Source organism: Mastigoproctus giganteus, chromosome 8 (genome assembly GCF_048544385.1).
Source record: "Mastigoproctus giganteus isolate SK-2022 chromosome 8, ASM4854438v1, whole genome shotgun sequence".
NCBI classification, from domain to species: domain Eukaryota; kingdom Metazoa; phylum Arthropoda; class Arachnida; order Uropygi; family Thelyphonidae; genus Mastigoproctus; species Mastigoproctus giganteus.
The window spans coordinates 33,127,868-33,148,682 of record NC_143582.1 but is presented as its reverse complement, the minus strand read 5'-3'; the positions used below and the strand labels follow the sequence as shown (position 1 = coordinate 33,148,682).

At 35.9% G+C, this 20,815-nt stretch overlaps 1 protein-coding gene across 2 annotated transcripts in view; it reads right to left on the bottom strand.

Moving 5' to 3' along the window:
• The window catches only part of S6kII (Ribosomal protein S6 kinase II), a 297,018-nt gene that overhangs the window by 206,421 nt on the left and 69,782 nt on the right, over nucleotides 1-20,815 (bottom strand). For both annotated transcript variants that reach the window (XM_090379290.1, XM_090379291.1), the window contains one exon: nucleotides 12,288-12,369. In XM_090379290.1, coding sequence (XP_090235416.1) covers nucleotides 12,288-12,369 — 82 coding nt within the window. The remainder of the gene's footprint in view (nucleotides 1-12,287; nucleotides 12,370-20,815) is intronic.

Sequence of the window (20,815 nt, the reverse complement as noted above, 5' to 3'; positions counted from 1 at the left end):
TGGATTGGGAAATATCCAATCGTTGGCCTATCGCTCGAATACTCTTACTCAGATTGCCTTCTGCAAGACGTAGGATATTCTCCTCATTGTCTGGCGTCCTCGTCGTTCGCTCTCGATTCATGGTACCTCTCGTGAAACAACCAGTCTCACATAACCTTCTGTGCACACGTGCAAAAATCGTATGATGAGGAGCACGCCTGTGCGGGAAATGTTCCTAGTACAAGCGCAGAGTGGCGCGCCCGTTACAGTCCGCAGCTCCATACGCAAGGTGCATGTCGGCCAGTTCAACGTTTGAATACTCAATCCATCCTACTGCCTCGGGAACCGGTACGCAAATGCTGACTTCCAGCGGGATCGCTGTTCGTGCGACCTCCCATTCAACGTCCTCTACCGCATGACGAAGGCATTTCGGAACCTGCAATGCTATGTGATTCCAATTCGTCTTTGTGCCCCCTACACCTACTGCAAGTTTATCGCACTGGTAGTGAATCACCCTGTATATAAATATATGAATTTAGAAAAAACAAAGTGAGGGGAGTTAGAGAGTGATAAAAGGTGACAAAAAAAAACACATAGGTATAATAAGAGATAAATAATTATAAAATTGATAAAATAATTGCAAAATTGACAAAATAAGGATGTTGCCACACAACATACAAAGCCAGCCTCTCATCAGGTGTCAATGGCCAGGATCGCAAGCAAAATAGCAATGCACATCTTCATTTCTGATGTAAACCACAAGCCAAAAGGTAAAAAGCACAAACATAAATAAAAATTAGAATAAAATTTTATTCTTACTGAAATAGATGAAAATTAAACTTTTGTGAGCAAGATAATTTTTTTTTTTACAAGGATTAAAAAGGTGGAAGGGGATGGTATTTTTAAAATGGCTTGTGAACTTTACAGTTGACACAGTGAAGATATATTAAAAACTGGAATCGACAACAGAAATTTCTAGAAACACAACTTATTATGTCGAATCCAAGTAAAGGTAAAGATATTTGAAAACATAGTAAAAAGCAAGCAGCCCTGGAAAAAAAAATAAACTACGTTGTAGAGACATGTGAGGTGGCAATACGACTGTATGCAGGATAAAACAAAACCAGAAATGAAGTGTGCACCAATGAGATACAAATATAGAGACATCATACTAAATGTAGTCAGAAACTATAAATGTATGCCATATACAAAATGTACAAGCCTAGAGAAATAAAGGCAAAATAAGGTGATAAAGTGAGATCCAAACAGATATAATATGGGAAAAGTTGATAGAGTAGAAAGAAATGTGGAAGTATTATGTATCTGACTACAATTACTATGATGTACATTTAGTATGTGATAATGCATTTTTTCCCTAATTATTTCTAGTTTTGACAAATTTTTATCATTATGTGTCACTGTCATAACTTTATATCTCATTGAAGTGCACTTTTCGTTCTGGTTTTCATTTTGTCCTGCATAAAGTTATACTGCCAGCTCACATGTGTCTACAATGTGTAAGTTATTTTTTTCCAAGGCTACTTTGATTTTTACTATGTTTTCAAATCTCTTTACCTTTACTTGGATTAGACATAACTTATGTTTCTAGAAATTTCTGTTGTTGATTTCAGTTTTTAATTTCTTGTCTTAATTGTCTCAACAGTAATGTTCATAGGCCATTTTTTCAAAATACTTCCCTTTATAATCCTTGTAAAAAAAATTTTTTTTTCATTTATTTTGGTAACAATAAAATTTTATTCTTATTTATGCTTTTTTACTTTTTGGCTTACATCAGAAATGAAAACACTTGTTGCTTATTTTGCTTACAATCCTGGCTATTGACATCTGACAAGAGGTCAGTCTTGTATATTGTGTGGCAACATCCTTATTTTGTCAACTTTGTAATTAAAAATATATGTACTTAATTTTTAAATAAACAGGGTGGTTTACTTATATATGACAGCAAACTGTGATAGGAGATTCAAAGCCCTATGGGTATGTATCAGATTAAAATATCACTGTACCTCAACCTCCATATCCTGTGGTGGACAGACTGAAAATGTTCAATTTTTCTGCCTTCTCCAGGTTTTGTGTGTAGTACTATTTATTGCAAAGACATAAAAAAAAAAAAAAAAAAAGATTAAACTGCAGCCATTATCAACCCATTGCAGGATGGAAGCCTCCTCAACAATTCATGCTGAGGAAAATGGACCATAATCTGCCACGCTGGTCCAGTGCGGGTTGGCAGATCGACCATATTTAGCAGTCAGGGGCTTGAACCCCGGTCTACTCAAAGAGCATGTGCTATTTCACTCCCGCTCCTGACCACTCTGCTACAGAGGCCAACGTACCAGGTTTAATCCGTGGCACGATAGTTTAACTTGCCGTAGGCATAATCTAATGCTATGCATTCCTGAAAGTGGATTGGATGTTAAATTATAATTTAAAGCTTGGGACAATTGTATATTTTTGCTTGTTTTATTGTAGGAAGCAGATACAATATGATTTTAATATTTAAATAACTTTTAACACTAAAAATGAGATATCTTGGATAATCCATGAAGGGGTTAATCTTATTTTCATAAAAGTGCAAATAGAGGTTGGCTATGGGGCAAGCACTATTTGCACCCATAGCCACGCTTCTTATTTGCACATAGATGCTATTACCCATCCGTATGTTGTTGTTGTTTTTCACACTAAGGTTGATAAGCTCTAGCCAGTACTGTTTTTTGCAATCCTAGTTTATCTTTATATTCTTTGTAATATTCAGATAATACTTTTATCAAATTGTCATGTGATATGCTGGTGAACAAGTTTTTGAAGCCATACATGTACAATTTGTTAATATGGTTGTTCCTAATATATTCAATATAATATCGGTGTGTAGATACACCATAGACAACACTTAAGAAACTACAAAGTAGTTGTTGTAGGCATCATTTGCTCTTTCTCATATTGTGCTCTGCCTTCACGATGAGTTGCCATGATATTGCACTACCTTGAATAAGTAATGCTTCACTAATAGAGAAGACTATTGTTACTTACTCTCAGTGAGTACCACCACTAGTAGTGAAGCGTTACTTATTCGAGGTAGTGCAATATCATGGCAACTCGTCGTGAAGGCAGAGCACAATATGAGAAAGAGCAAATGATGCCTACAACAACTACTTTGTAGTTTCTTAAGAGTTGTCTATGGTGTATCTACACACCGATATTATATAGATATTAAACTCTTAATGTATTATGCCTTGTGCATTTAGTTATTTTAAATATATTCAATGTACTGCCTGTTATTAGAGATGAATTTTGTGTAAGTGAGATTGCTAGTTATATTTAATTTGGTTTCCATTATTTTGCTAGATGTTTTGTAGTAGCTGTTCCTGCATGTGCTGATGAACCTTTTCCCTGTTGGGTCTTTGTGGAATTTGGGAATCCAATAAATATATGGGTATTGGGTGTTATCTATTTTTAATTTAATTTTCTTGTGTAATGCTATTAGTTTTTTAGTAATTGTGTTAGGGGTGGAGTTGATGAACTTATAAGTGTTACTGTGGCCCAATTCCTGTTTTAGGGTGTCTATATAGAATCTCTTATAAATGATGCTGAAGTTGTTATTAGCTTTGTCTGTATTGGTGATAATGAACTTATTTTGTAGGTTTTTGATTTTATGTTTAATACTTTTTAAATTGTATATCTTGTGATCATATTGGTGTGTCATGATGTCTCTGAATCTAGTTAAGATAAGCTTTGTGGTAATATTAAGCCATCTTTGAAATGCTTCCACTGGGGTGTTGTATTTGTATGCTGTTTTCTAAGTTAATTGCAATAGATCCATATTAATGGAGTTGCATATGTTTTTTAGGCAAATTTTGAAGTTGGGTCTGAATTTTGTTCCTTTGCTAATCACTTCTTGTAGGGTATTGTCTTCAATAATTTTAAGGTCACCAGTTAAGATTCACAATGAAGGAGGCTGTATATATTTGTAAATAGTTATCCCCAAGGGCACATACAGGGTCGTCATGCCTTAGAAAAGGTTTGCCGGTCCATGCCGGCCTACGGATAACATGATTAATTTTAATATCTATCATTTCAATTTATTTCTATTATTTATCATTTTTAGGTTAATTTTAATATGTCATTTCTAATATTCCTTTAGTATCTTATTTTAATTTTAATATCTGTCATTTCTAATTTTTAGTTTAATTTAATGCATTAAACATAAATATAAATATTAAAATCATATTGTATCTGCTTCCTATAATAAAACAAGCAAAAATATAAAATTGTCCTAAACTTTAAATTATAATTTAACATCCACTCCACTCTCAGGAATGCAGAGCAGTAGATTATGCCTACAGCAAGTTAAACTATCACGTCATGGATTAAACCTGGTATATCTGCACAATAAATAGTACTACACACATAAAACTTAAAGGCGGCAGGAAAATTGAACATTTTCAGTCTGTCCACCACAGGATATTGGGGGTGAGGGTACAATGATATTTAATCTGATACATACCCTTAGGGCTTTGAATCTCCTATCACAGTTTGCTGTCATATACATAAACCATCCTGTTTATTTAAAAATTAAGTACATATATACAAAATATTACTCTATTCCAAATTATTCAACAAGTAATTACCTAAAGTTAACCTAGAAAAATTGGTATAGAGATTACAGAAACGAGTACGTATAATACATTCTTCTAGTATGGCTATATGTCTGCTCAAAACCCCCGAGGAAGATGCAGATGTATGACCATGAGGGAGAATGTTAATTTTCTCCAGTATTCTCTAGATGTCTCTAATCTTCTTTAAATTTTACATTAATTTTGTTGTTTTTATATTTATATGTATCTATGGTGTATTAGGCTATCCATATATATAAATCTATATCCATAGATTTATATATAACTAGCGGGTTAGTTGGGGTCACTACAAACCTGATGCTCCCGAGTAGTATCTTAACTGTAAAAAGTAACAGTTCTCGCTTTACATTTTTTTTTTTCCCCAAGTATCAACAAAATTGAAAATATTAACATTAATTGCAAAAAATGAATGTTAAACATTCATAAATACCGCATTTCAAACCACACGTGTAGCTATACAATACAGTGTACCCCGCTTTACAATATTAATCTGTTACCATCATATCACAAAAGTATCGTAATTTGAACCCAATAACACATTGTTTTTTGGTAATTCATTCCACACCTCGGAAGTTCAAATTTTCGCTATATAACTCGCTAAAATGTTGTTTTTATAGTGTAAATTGTATTAGTTACCAATTCAAATCATTAAACGCACTACACTTTCATCGTTATCACATGTTCTGTTATAAGAACCAATTTTGAACAGCTTTGTGTTATTTTTCTAAAGCACGCTTCTGGTCACGACCATAAAACAATAAAAACAATTTGCACTTTCCGGTTAATTGGGCTTTTCTGTTACTGCAAGCAATTACATATGGGTAGTAAACTTGATGTTATTGCATTTGTGAAAATATGTATAGCTGAAATTGTGTGGGTTTTTACGTTATTATGGTGAAATGTGTTTGCCCTTTACTGAAATCTTCAGTCGAATAAAAAAACATAAATAAATTTTCAGAATCTTCTCTTCATTCCGTTTTTTTTAAGCTTCGTAAAACTTGTTACTCCACGCAAATCGTGTTAGTTGCAATTTGTGCGTTCCATTAAAAAATGCTTGTGTGTGCTACTGAAATTTATAAAGAAAAGAGAAGATTATCTTAGAAATAAACGCCTCTTGAAGCATTTCTGAAGAAGACAACTCCTTGTGCAACAAACCAACGAGTGTCGAGCCAATGATGAGTGACCAACACGTATGATTTTGTCGATGATGATGATGAAGAATAAACATTCTTTAACATTTGTAAGTCATAATTTCTCTATTATTATAATTTGCTTGAATTTACAGGCTATGTTTTCATTTCTTTGGATAAATCAATCATTGTTTAAACAAACTAATTAGCTAACTAATTTCATTGTTGATAACATAACACCTATTTTTAACATTAGGTCTATGGGAAATAAATTCGCACTTTACGAGCACGCGCTAGGAAGGAATTAACTTGTAATATATAAATAAGTAAGTACATATATAAGTTTGTATTAATATATTGAATAAAGTATGCATAAATGGATGTGAAAGTTACACAAAGTTCCAGTAACTAGAAGGGTGAGGATAGTTGAAAAAGAAGCGTAGTAGATATGTAAAAGGTGAAGTGAAAGGACATTAATATCCTAAAAGTTGTAATGAATTAGGAAAATTACAGGCTAAATTACTAAGCCAATATAAGGTTGGAGAACTGTAAAGAAAAATTAGTATGGCTGGTGTGACAAAACAAAATTAAAGTTAAAAAATAAAAATAGAAAGTGGTACGGCTATCATCAGATATGGGGGAAACTTATTTAGGTAATGGTCGAATATAGGTAAGGCAAAAGTGCCTGATCTGATGTCAGCTGCAAAAATTATTGATACATGATCAGGTATTTCATCAGGGGGACTACACCTGACCATGTATCAGGAATTGTGTTTCTATACTTGTCTATAGTAGTAGAAGAAAAGTGAATGGCCAAAAAGCAAAATTAGCACTTTCTAATAACATATGGACAAGGTAGTCCCAATGCATTAAAATAAAAATAAGGATCAAGTTAGAATAAATATAGTTAATATAAATATGTAGAATTTAGTGTAGGATTTAAAGGATGTAATTGGAATTTTGTGTAGATTGGAATTCAATGGTTCAATAAATAAATCTGGAACAAGCACATGGTATAGAGTGAGGTATTAAATTGAGGATGGGGAAGGGAAAAAGGAGTAATTTAGATAAATACAGACAAAAAATAGCAATAGGGGTAGGATAGTAGGAAAGTTCATATCACCCTCGTATACACTAATAGTTTTACGAATGGGAAGAACGGTAGAAATAGACAGCAGAAAGATAAAAGCAAAGAAAAAGTTATTAAATAACACTGAGTTTGCTGGGGTTGTGAAGCCCAACCTTATAGTAAGGGCTCTGGCTTATGTAAGCATTAGTATAAAAGGGAGCTAATAGCAAATGCTTGTATTTTAAGGAAAAAATTATGTAGGTTGAAACATGCTGAAAAACAAATCTAAAACGAAACCGAAAGTATAATAAGAAGTGAATGATACCTGGAGTTTTCAAGAAATGCGTAGCAGAAATAAGCTGGCAGGAAAAATATACGTAGTAGAAGGAAGGGGGGGGGGCAATGAAACGCACATATTCAGTAGAGTAGATGATTGCACACAAACTTCAACCACATTAGCAATATAACCACATAATTTAACCCCAGGGGCTCACATCTGCGAGTATGGGCTTGGCAAACCCAGGGTCCTGAGCTGGATATCGTCATTCTTCCCTTTCTTGGCGATTCCTTTCTACTTCTGACTTTCACTCTCTCTCTGTCTGGATAACCCGGGGAATTTTTTTTTTTTTTTTTGGCTGATTCAGCATAAGTCTCATGCTTCCTTGCACCATATGGCTAATAATAATAATAATGAAGCAATTTATAGCAGCATAATGGACTTAACAGTGGGAAAATGGAATAGTAGGACTTTACCATGATAAAGTCATACAAAATTAGAAAAATAAACACTACCTTTCATAGATAAAGAAAAAGTGTTGAACAAGATGGTGGTAAAAGGAATGAAGATCAAATTTATATATAGTAACTTATATATATTATTGGATCCTTTAATGCTGCTTTGCACGTGTGTGTGTGTGTGTGTGTGTGTGTGTGTGTGTGTGTGTGTGTGTGTGTGTGTGTGTGTGTGTGTGTGTGTGCGCGCGCACATACATATTTTGCTCGGTTACTATACATTGAGTTAATAAAGTACATATGATGATAATTACATTCCATACCGGTGTATATATATACACATACCCACAGTTAAATACAGTTTTGCATCTCTGGTGTATTATGCCGTTATCCTAATAAATTACTACAGTTATTGCACCCTTTCCTATATTCCAAATTATGAATTGAAAATTTACTTATTTATGAGATTAGAAGCTAATATGCCATATAAATGAAACATAGCTTCTAATTTCAATGATGAAATGTGAAACTAAAACAATATTTTTATTTTTGCTTCTGGTATCATTTCAACAATTTTGAGCACATTGCTGTTATGCAATGCATTCTCAGTTTTCATAGTTTTAGTGGAACAATAATTTATAGACGTGCTTTTATTGTGTAGTTCAGATGAGTGAAAAGAGAAAAGGTGAGAGAGAACTGGTGCGACAAAAAAATATGAATCCTTTTCATTGAGGGGTCATTTTCACCTTTAAGCAGTATTATTCGGAAAGAATCATGGCTCAGACTTATAGCTATTAACAGGAAGGAAGCAACAACTCTCATTCAGTTTTGGAATGGGCTATAACATACTTATGACAGCGTTTGTTTGTTATTTGGTTTTAAGGAGCATTAGCAACTAAGGCCATATTGCTCTGGGATATGCGGTGGTCATTCCCTGACCTTTCTGCATCCTCTGTATTTGGTTATGACAGTGAGAAGCATTGCTGGAAGCTGGGAAGGTGTGTGTGTGTGTGTGTGTGTGTGTGTGTGTGTGTGTGTGTGTGTGTGTGTGTGTGTGTGTGTGTGTGTGATGGAGGTTTAATGGCGCATAAGCTGCTGGGACTATAGTGCACCTCTGGGAAGATATCAAGCAAATCTACTACGAAGGATTGTTGGAAAAAAACATTGTCCACAATTTGCCACAATTACGAAGATTTACAAAAAACATGAGAAAATGTCACAAAGGAGCTTTTAAGTTAAGCCTGTGGTTCTCAACCAGGTGTACACATGCATGCATAGGGATGCATGTGTACACCTGGATATTGTATCCAAAATGGTGGATTTTCATATGCTTAGTTTTTAGTAAAATATTTATCAGCTAATTGCAAAATTTTACTGATTTCACCATGGATGCCCTAGAATTTATCATGTTTTGAGAAAACTAAATCAAAACAAACTGTCCGGCCTATCATGGTGCCAAAGTGACATCATGTGATTTCTCCATAAATCACTTGTCAGTTCATATAGTTTTGTCTAGTTTAGCCTTTAGCAGTTTTTGCTATTCTAAGTGTAATTCTAGTTGACGAACGGATGTCATGTGCTGTTGTTTACAAAAATTTACTTTGAAACTAATGTACTGCATTTGAACAGTAACTGTGTTCCTCTCCAGAGGCAGCTGTTTGTAATTCGTGTTCCACTAGAATACTCTTTTACTGCATCCCCAGCTGAAGGAAGAAATTGGACGTTTACAGTAATTATTCATTGACAAGTCCTGTTGTTTACAAAAATTACTAGACAACTGAATATTGAATATATCGAAGCAAATATGGCCAATTTTTAGCTACTTTCCCCTCTTAGAAATATGTATGTTACAGTAGATAGCTTTGTGTTGCGAGTTTGTGCTGGAGTGACAAGTGGTTCTTCTACGTAACTATTTAAATTTTTATTTCACTCTGTCCAATCATGGATAAATTTTTAGTAAGAGGAACAAAGAGAAAGTTAGTTTACAGAGAGAACAGAAAAGTCAGAGAAAAGATAGAAAGACCAATTGAGAACACCTCCATATGACAGACCAAGTGGTGAGTGTAATCATGACCATTCACCAAGTCCATCTACAAGCAAATCAGCTCCAGATAAGAACCAAAAAAAGACGACATTATCAAAATGAATATTTGAAATATGGCTTTTATTATTGTGATGATGAACAGAATCAAATCTTTCTGTGTTTAATATGTTAACAGAAACTCGGCAATAACTGTATGAAATGCTCTCCGTTGATCAGACATTTTGAAAGAAATCGAGACTTGAACAGTAAGTCCACTGCTTGTCAAGGAGAGGCCCGCACTATTGGTGAAAATTTGATAATGCCATGTGCTATTGACCTGTGCAACAATATTTGGACCCAAAGAATCAACAAAAATAAAACAGGTGCCACTCTCAAATCACACTATAAAAAGAAGAATTTTACTTTGCTCAGCCAACCTTCTCAATGAACTCATTCATAAAAAGAAGTTGCCTGGACTTGACAAGAGCACTGATATCAGTAGCCTAGCTGTGCAAAGACATTCTTATCTGTAACAATTTGAAAACCACTACAACAGGAGTTGACATTTTTGAAAAAATTGGCAGCTTTTTTTTTTTTGTGCTCAAGAACTCAACTGGAAGATGTGTATTGATGTCTGTACTGATGGTGTCAAGCCCTTCCTGTTCAAGTAGTCACTGTGTACTCCAAACATAAAATTTAGATGTAAAAAACATTCCTGCAAAACAAAGATATTTTAAGACACTAATAGAAATCATCAATTAGGTGAAATCTAGTGGCTTAAACACAAGGCCTTTCTGGCTACATTTGCAACAAAATGGGCAGCGACTACGACCACTTATTTTTTTACATCGAAGCACATCGGCTGAGTCGAGGTAAAGTACTAATGAGATTCTCTGAAATTGTGATGTTTCTTGCTGATTGTAAAGCTGAAACCACAAGAAAAACAACTCGAGATAAACTGCAGGAATTCATTGACTTTGTCTAATGATTATAATTCCCAAGGGGTTGCATACCTTGCAGATATATTTGACAAACTGAACACACTGAATCTATCACTTCAAGATAAAAACATGACACTTTTTCATAGCCAGTGATAAAATATCTGCATTCTAAGATAATATTATTCTTTGGAGAAAGAGAGCTGAATCAGGACAATATGATACCTTCAATAGTTTTACTACATGTCTTGTTGAAAAAAGAATATCTCTGCAGAGTCAAACTTACAGAAAGAAATTATTGGCCAGATCACACAGCTGTCAAGAATATTTTTTTGTCAATAAAGACATTTAAAATTACAGGTGGTTAGTTTACCCTTTCTTGAAAAACAAACTCCTCTGTCCTACCCACAAAAGAACTCACTGATATCACTTGTAACATATCACTCCAAGAAAAGTTAAGCTTTTTTTAGTGTTCCACTGTCTTCTGGGCTACTTTGTTAGACTCTTTCTCTAATATAGCAGACATGGCAGAAATGGTAAAAATTAGTAAACTTTTACCATTTGTGATGACTTATTTATGTGAATGTGGGTTTGCCAAATATTGTGACACAAAATCAAAAAAGAGAAACAGACCTGACACTTCAGCAGGTATTCGCTGTCAGTCTCAACTTTGACACCTAATTTCAGGAAAATCACTGAAAATCTGTCACAGCAGGTCTCTCATTAGATTCACTGAGTAAGTCTATTTTTTATTTTAGTCTAAAAATAATACTTATTTTTTTTTTTAGTTAAAATTTTAAGAGGCGATTATTTTTTTTTTCCGCTATAATGCAGTACACACATGCAAAAAAACAAAAAATGCCCCTTTCTTAGCGTTCAATGCTAATCTTAGGGGTTACCTGAGGATGTTGCCAAACTTCCAGGGGATACCTCGGCCAAAAAAGGTTCAGAACCACTGGGTCAAGCAAAACACCTTAACCTAGAAGTGGATGAAAATGAATGAGTTGCCAGAATCTCACAGAGAAGATCTCATTACCGAAGATTTGATAGAATTTGTGCAGGCCACATGCAGAATGCAGACAAAAATAATAACAATGATGAAATCTGCAGTACCCCTTCCAAGAGTCTGAACCACACACTTAAGCGAAATAATCATAAGGTGGAAGAAGTAATTGGAGTCAGAGGGTTTCAATCCCAATGTTGAAAGAAGCGGTTATATTGTATGAGGTCTTCGTGACATCCATTTACTATTAAGATTATGATGAAAAGCAAATCACGAAACTTTCTGTGAATGAATTTTTCTACCACGATTAGTTTATCAAGTATGTACAGTAATTGTATTTATTCATATATTTTTTAAAAATATAACAGATTATTTGAAAATCTTCAGTAACATATCTTGTGAAGTTTGAAGAATTTCTACAGGAATTTAATGTTCAGTTAGGGTACATGCTGTTAGCATAGTTTCCCAGGGATAAATTGTGTATGTTAAGCTAACATTAGGTACACTTGTTTGATCTGCCCAGAACACATCCCAAATTTACAGTATTTAGTGCATGAAAAAATACATTCCATATTAAGCTCAATTTTCCAGAAGTATCATGGAATAAGGCAGGACTGCCTTTACGTAAACATTAAAGCATGCATGTGTTAACATTTTAGGTAGTCTACCTCGTTTTCCTTTTTTTTTTTTTAATTATAGTCTAATACTATTTTTTTACCTTAGTTAAATTAAGAAAAAAAAATTTACATAATGAGATTTATTACCTTTCAGTGTTGCCTTTTTGAGCACCTTCATTGCATATAAAACGCCAGCATCTGGTCCTATTATTTTCTTCACTAGAAAGACCTAGTAAATACCACATAATGCCTCAGTTACATTATTAAGAATAATAATAATAATCAGGGCAATAAAAATGAACTATAATAATTGTTTCTATACTTTCCATACTACAGAAACTACATTACACTACTTGTTCATATTCCTGACATCTCAGGGTTTTTAATAATGTTTGTTGTTTGGTTTTTAGGAGCATTAGCAACTAAGGCCATATTGCTCCGGGATATGCGGTGGTCATTCCCTGACCTTTCCGCATGCTCCGTATTTGGTGGTGACAGGCTCGAACCTCAGTCTAATCAAGAAGCGTATTTTTAATAATGAACATACTATACTACCAAAAGGAAAGACACCATTATAGTAATGAACATGTTCATGGCTACATTTATTCAAAGAAATAGGGTCATAATGAGTGCTTCAATGCATCATAGAAGATACTACCCATTTATGGTAGGAATTATTTATCTATTTATTTGGGTTTTTTTTAGGAGCATTAGCAACTAAGGTCATATTGCTCCGGGGTTTTGCAGTGGTCATTCCCTGACCTTTCCGCATCCTCAGTATTTGGTGATCACAGGCTCGAACCCCGGTCTAATCAAGAAGCGTGTGCTACACTCCTTCTCCTGCCCACCTGGCTATGGAGGTGCCCTGGTAGAAATGATATTGTGCTCCAATTTTTCCTTTAAAGCATTCATCAGCTCTATTAACAAAGTGGTTCATCTTAGCCGTGCTCTAATTCTACATTCCAATTCATCCCAAAGATGTTCAGAATAGGATTTTATGCTAGGCATTACAGTGTTCCTATGTTATTCTCTTTGAATCATGTATTCACAATCCAGACTTTCTGACATCAAGTATTGTCGTGTTGGAAGATGTAAGGGCCATTTCCATAAAGCTAGTAGGAGTGTGAGGAAATCAAGCACTAACTCAGTGTTGTTATGGGCCCCAAAGGATTTAAATTAAGGTGCCCATTAAGCTCTCAGCTGCCCACATCAATGCCAGAGCTTGCACTTGAACATCACGCAACACAGCGGCAATCCACAAGGCAGAATGCCCTGGTCCAAAGGACTTAGTTGTTGTCGGTGACTATTGTCAGGGAAACAGGGAACATATTGTGCAAAAAAAGGATAGGTGGAACAGGACCAGGGTATGTCTGCCAGGGGCAAAGGTTGATGACGTTGTAGAGCAGATATCTTTTGAGGGCAAAAAGGGTTATATTGTTGTACACATTGGCACTAATGATATTAAGAGTAGGAGACCGGTGGAATTACTTAACAAGTACAGGTCAACGCTGAAAAAAACCAGTGAGTTAGGGTTGAATTTGAAAGTGTCTTCAATTCTGCTCAGACACAATAGGAGGGAGTATATGATGAGAGCCTTGTCGATCAATTTGGCCCTGGAGAGATTGTGCAAGGCTCGAGGAGTAGAATTTTTCTCAGCCTTGTCTGTGCTGGTTAGCAGGAGAGACTGCTTCTACGAGGATGAGATACACTTAAATAGAAAGGTTGCAAGAATATTTGCTGGTGCTATCAAGGCAGAGTTAGGTTGGTCAGAAAACTGCTAGCTTAGAGGGTTACACAGACTAAAAGATTAACAGTAGCCATTGGCAGAGATGAAAGTGATTCTTGCACTGCTTCTATTGAAATGAAGTTGAGCAGCAGCCTGGAAAGCAAGGCAATGGGGATTTCCAGGACTGCTGGGGGTCATAGTGGAACAAGTAAATACACGAGCTATGTTAAGATGCTAGGATAACTAAGAGTAAAAACAGGTGCATGTATACTTACATGTACACCAATGCTAGGAGTATAGTTAATAAAATTGATGAGCTTGAAATGCTAGTCAAAACATCAAAGGCGGATATTGTTGGAATATTAGAGATGTGAGGTCAGACAGACATAAGCAGTGCAGAATTGGAATTTGGGGAGTACAATGTGTACAGGAAGGGAGGAGTTATGCTGTTAGTTAAGAAACACAAAATTTAAAGAAGTGCATCCAATTGATGTTGGTGGACAATGCAAAGTTGAGTCTGTTTGGTGTGACATAAGCACTGGGAAAGGAAAAATAAAAGTAGGTGTGTGTTATAGGCCCAATGAATCTGATGAGTATAATGAGCAATTGTGCAGAGAAATAGAATGGGCCAGTATATCCGAGTGTCTTACATATTGACTGGAATTTGTGGGTTGGTCACTCACACACTAGCAAGGCTTTTGTGGATTTATTGGATGATTGTTTTCTACAGCAGCATATTTGGGAGGCAACAAGAGGAAGTAATACTCTTGATCTGATTATCAGTAGTGATTCTTCATGCATTAAGAATCTGCAGATAAAGGAACCACTAGGTAGCAGTGATCACAGTGTGCTGAAGTGGAATTTACTCAAAGAGGTAACTACCATCAGGGGTAAAGAAAAGGGTTTTTTTGCTTTCGTAAAGGTGACTAAGGTGGTCTGAGACAGTATTTAAAATTCTATACGGTGAGACCAATTGATGATGTTACCAACAGCAAATTCAAAATGGGAAGCATTCAAAGAATTAATCTTGGAATGCTACTGGGTTTTTCATATCAACTAAGAAATATTGGTCAAGATTTAGGCCTAAATGGATGTCAGATAAACTAATTAGACATGTGGCAGAGAAAAAAAATGCCTGGGATACATATAAATTAACAGGTGACAGAAGACTATGATAGATATAAACTGGTCTGTAACCAAGTCACAGAGGAGGTTAGGCAGGCAAAGGCAGATTACGAGAAATCTTGGCAAAGGATGCAAAGAAAAACAGCAAAGAGTTCTTTACTTATGTAAAATCTAAAAGGAAGGGGATGAATCAGATTGGTCCACTTGATATCGATGGTTCAACTGTTGATGATCCTGCTCAGGTAGCTAACAAACTGAATAATTATTTTTCATCTACAGTCGCACGAGGAGTTACTCAGGGAGGGGAATGCCAGAGGTGTATTAAACTCTGGCAGTAAGCTAGATAACCTTGTAATAACTGAGAGTAAAGTGGAGGAGAAATTGTTGAAGATAAACATAAGAAAGGCACCAGGGGTGGATGGAATCTATCCAGTTATATTAAAGGAGGCAGCAACGGAAGTAAGCAAATCCTTAGCCATAATTATGAGAGTTTCCTTGGAATTAGGGGAGGTACCCATGGACTTGAGATGTGCAAATTTGACCCCAATCCACAAAGGAGGGTCGAGGTTAGTTTAACTTCTGTTCCCGGGAAATTAATGGAGTCACTCGTTAAAGAAGCACTGCAGGATCATCTAGACAAGACTTCAGTTATAGATGTAGAGCTGTTGGAACGAGTACAGAGAAGGGCAACAAGATTAGTGAATGGAACAAAGGGTTGCTCTTACGAAGAAAGGCTTAAGTTTTGCAGATTACAGTGTCTGGAGACTAGCTACCTGCGAAGTGATCTGATTGAGATGTATAAAGCTTTGAATGGTTTGAGCATGCTCAATGCTGATGGGATTCTTCCTCTTGCTCAGAATAATCACCTGCAATTCACAGAACTGAATTCTTTCTTGGTAAGAATCCTCTTTTGTGTTCCTGACTAATCTTGTTACTCTTCCCTGTGTTCATTCCAACATTTCCATATCCTTAAAATTAGACTTCCAGACCTATATTGCAGTACTCAAGACACACCCTAACCATTGCCTTATATGAGAGGGGATTCAAAAAAGATTTGTAATCACCCAGTAGTTGTGACAGAAAGTTGAAATAAACACTATGTATTCAACTTTTTCAACAGTCACCAGACTAAATGACACATTTTTGCCACTTCTCAATAAACTTCCACAGGCCAGTTTTGTAGAAGTCCTCTGACTGCCCTTTAAACCACACTGCAGCAGCAGCAGCAAAGTGTTTTCCACAAAGGACTTCAGGGGAGGAAAAAGGAAAAAATTCGAGGGTGCAAGGTTTGAAGAATAAGCAGGATACAGCAATATTTCAAACCCACATTCGGGAGCGCACCACACTGCAGCATACAAGGAATGTGCAGGGGCATTATCGTGGAACAGGTGCACACCTTTTGAAAACTTTCCCAGTCTTTTCTTTTATAGCAGTATGTAGCTTTATGAGGAGGTTGGAATAATACTTCGTCACAGTACAGCTATTTTGAAGGTAATCTGTTTGTATTACACCATACTGATCCCAAAAAACTGACAGACTCACCTTACTTGGTTGCACCTTGGCCTTTGGAGGGGGGGGTGATTCTGCATGCTTCCATCATTTCAACATTTGTTTAGTTTCTGGATCAGTGTGATGGATCTAAGTTTTATCCATGATGACTGGCAGTGAAAAAACTCCTCTTGCTTTTCCTGACACATCAACAATTTTTCATATGCAGTGTGCCCTTTCCTTCTGGTAAGTGGTTGAACATCTATGAACCCATCTAGCTGACACTTAACTCATATGAAACAGTTGATGGATGATGTTCTCCACAGACCTTACACTAATCTGGAGCTTTGCAGCTAGTTCTTTGACACTGATATGGCAATCTTCCATGATTAATGACAATTTTTGCAACATTTCTTCTGTTACAGGAGTTCCTGGGCATGCTAGGATTTCTTCATCATGCACTGAGGTTCTTCCACATTTGAATTGTTTATACTAAAGTGCAACAACACTGTAATCTGTGCAGTCTTCTACGTAAACAGTGACCATTTCTTTGTGGACTGTTTTGTGTTTTCCCTTGCACAAAGAGGAACCAAATCACTGATCTCTATTCCACTTTATATATTGTGACACTTCACTTCATTCAGCACTGCAAATAACAAAAAAAAAAAAAAAAAAAAAGGAATTGTCAGATACCAAAATTTATGTAGTTGTTATAGAGATTAAAGTATTAAAAAAATATATATCTTTGTATTACAACTACTTCTTGGTGAATACAAATTTTTTTTTTTGAACCCCCTTGTACAACAGGATAATTACCTTCTTGTAAGTAATAGAGTAGTACAATGCAATGACTATCTTGATATGCTGGGCCTTTGTGCTTTTTCATATGCATTCCCTTCCTTCCACTTACTTTCCACAGTAGAGAGAGAGGTGGTAAAAAGAATATTTTAATCACATGACAATGGCAAGCGGCACAACCAGTCCCACACGTCGCTTTAGATACTTTAACACAATGTCAGACACAAGTCATATGGCCAGTGAAGTCTATCTATTGTCAAAAACGCCTGTACTATTGCATTACAGGGAGTCCCCGGTATCCGAGTATTCATTATCAGAGTCCCCGCAGTTACGAGTATTTGAAAATTAGAGATAAAGCTTTTTCCCTTGAGAAAATTGACCAACTTTAATATTTTTTTGTGAAAACAATCTTCATGATTGTGCAACAAATGTTAAGCACGAAGTTAAAGACATAACTAAATACTACACACAATTTTATCTGAAAAAACAAGAATAGAAAAAAAAAAAACACGAACTGTGGATTCATTCATTATCCGTACAACTGAAAAATAGTGTAACTGCAATAAACTTTACTTAATCTTACATTGCGCAAACATATTATAATATAAAAATGTCTAATAAAATAATTCTCATTTTTTAGTTCCTTCATCCATTTTTTACTATGTACAAGTACATAATAAATATTACTATATAATATTGGTGTAGATACGCCATATCTACTCATCCTTCATGAGTTGCCCATGTATTGCACTACCTTGAATAAGTAATGCTTCACTTGCAATACCAGAGTACCTGCCCGCCCACCCACCAATGAAAAGCCAGCTAGCTTTGAAACAGTGCTGTCTGGGTGGTGGCACCCACCGAGAATAAGTAACAATAGTCTTCTCTATTAGTGAAGCGTTACTTATTCGAGGTAGTGCAATACAGGGGCAACTCGTCGTGAATGATCAGCACAATATGAGATACAGATGAAATGATGCTTTTCACACTACTATCAGTTTTTCTTTAACAGTTGTCTATGGTGTATCTATACCGATATTATACAGATATAGAATCTTAAACTCTTATGCCTAGTTGCATTTAGTTTTATTTAAATAATAAACATTACGAAAATTGGTCCTCGTTTTAAGTGGAATTTTTGGGAACCAATTATCCTCGGATAACGAGGATCCCTATATAATGTTTTAAATTTAATATCTTAACTGTATATAAAAGGTTTTTATTATTTATATAGCTTTAATTGTACAACATTTATATTTTATTTTTATTGTATATAATTACAAAGGTTGGCAGGGTGGTTAATGATAGGAATGATAGTATGCTACTGCAACAGGATCTAGAAAAGTTACACAGATGGGCTCAGAAATGGTAATCGAAGTTTAATATTGACAAATGCAACATATTGCATATGGGTAGCAGTAACCCCAAGTGTAACGTACCAACTGTGTGGTACTACACTTGAGCTGGGGTAATTGTGCAGTTGGATATGAAGTTCTCTGAGCAATGCAGGCAGGCTGACAGACAGCTCATGAATTTTGTCAATGATATATAAGAATTTTTCTAGGAGGGATAAGGAGGTGATTATCCCGTTGCATAAGGCAATGGCCAGGCCACATCTTGAGTACTGCATACAGGTCTGGAGGACTCGTTTTAGGAAGGATGTGAAGCTGCTGGAACAAGTACAGAGAAGGGCAACAAAATGTGTGAGGGGAACAAAGGGGTGCTCTTACCAAGAAAGGCTTCAGTTCTGCAAATTCCAGTGTCTGGAGACTAGGCACCCATGAAGTGATCTGATTGAGGAGTTTAAGGCTTTGATGGATTGAGCAAGCTCAATGCTGATAGGATTCTTCCTCTTGCTCAGACCCCACACAATGAGGAGCACAAATTCAAATTCAGGAAAGTATGGTTGCAGAATAGATATGTGGAAGTTTACCTTTTAGCCAGTGGGTAGTTGATTGCTGGAAGAAGCTTCCATCTTTTGTTAAGGAGGTTGATAGCGTAAATAAATTCAAGAAAGAATTACACAAACTATTGGATGGAATGGATAGGTGAAATGGGTTTTTGGCTGATGCTGTATAAGCCGAGGGCACTCTGGTCACGAAAGAGAACAGTCGGTGGAATTTTGGATGCTGTAAAGGGATAATTATTTAGATAGTTTTACCATATTCTTCATTAATTAACATACTACATTGTGTTTTACAAAGATATTAAATAGGTTTAGTAGCATTCGTTAGCTTCTTATTTTGAATTTAACTAGTGATTTTTGGAAGTTACGACTCCCCGTGTTGGCACCAATATTGTTGAACTAGCTGCCACATTGTAATTGATAAGAAATAGCATGACGTATATATCTCATTCTGACAGCGTAAGGTATAACGTAAAACTAGATAATGTAATACAAAGCAATTTATTAGGAATCGGTTAGCTTAGTATAGTATTATCAATTAATCAAAATTATTAATCTTATTAAATTCTGTTAATTAAACTGTATTTAAGCAGAAATCATGACCCAGACTAGAGGTGCGAGGCAAAGATCACAGACTAGTGAGAGTGCTGTGACTCGGGAGAGAAATGAAGGGGGAGATTCTCCAATGCATCACAGTCTCAAAAAATGTGCAAAATGTGAAATGGTTGCGGAACTTTCTAAAACAGGACATGATCTAGCCAAGGTGTGAGTGTGTGTGTGTGTGTGTGTGTGTGGGCACACGCTCTCTAATTGCCTACAGTGTCAAGAAATTAGGCGCCAACTCAGCGTTCTGATGGGAGTCTATGAGACTGAGGTGTAGGGTAAATGCCCTCAAAGATATTAACAAGGGGCCCATCAAGCTCTCAGCTGCCCAGCTCAATGGCAGAACTGACTCCTGTGCATCAGGCAACACAGAGAATCTCTAAGGCAGAATGCACTGGTCCCAAAGAAACTAGTTATTGTTGGTGACTATTGTCAGGGAGACAGGGAATATACTATGCAAGAAGAATAGGTGGAACAGGACCAGGGTACGTCTGCCAGGGACAAAAGTTGATGACGTTGTACAGCAGATATCATCTTTTAAGGGCATAAAAGGTAATGTTGTTGTTGTGGTGTTTTCTGGCGCAAGAGCTACTTAGACCATATTGCGCCTTCCAAATTAATTAAGGTACTTATGATAACTGCACGGTGAGCAGTTAGAAACGGTCATACATTTTTATTTGTTTTATATAGAAAAAGAATTCAGAGAGATTTGCTTCTTTGCCTATTATGCTATTCAGAGAGAGAGGTTGCTGTAGATCTGAAATGAAACTAAAAGACATTCGTCGGGCATTGCTGAACAAGTTACATTCAAGGAGTATATGTTTTACTGTAAGTGGTTGCGAGCAGTGTGCACACTGCGGAGGATCATTTCCTGTAAGCAGATAGAGATGTGTGAGGTGAGTGTGACCTATACGAGTTCTGGCTAAGATTACTTCTTCTTTTCTATTTTTACGAAGGCTAGAAGTCCATAATTGTGGTTCAGGTTTTATTTGAAATAGCTTGTTATTTGTTTGCATTTTCCACAGAAGT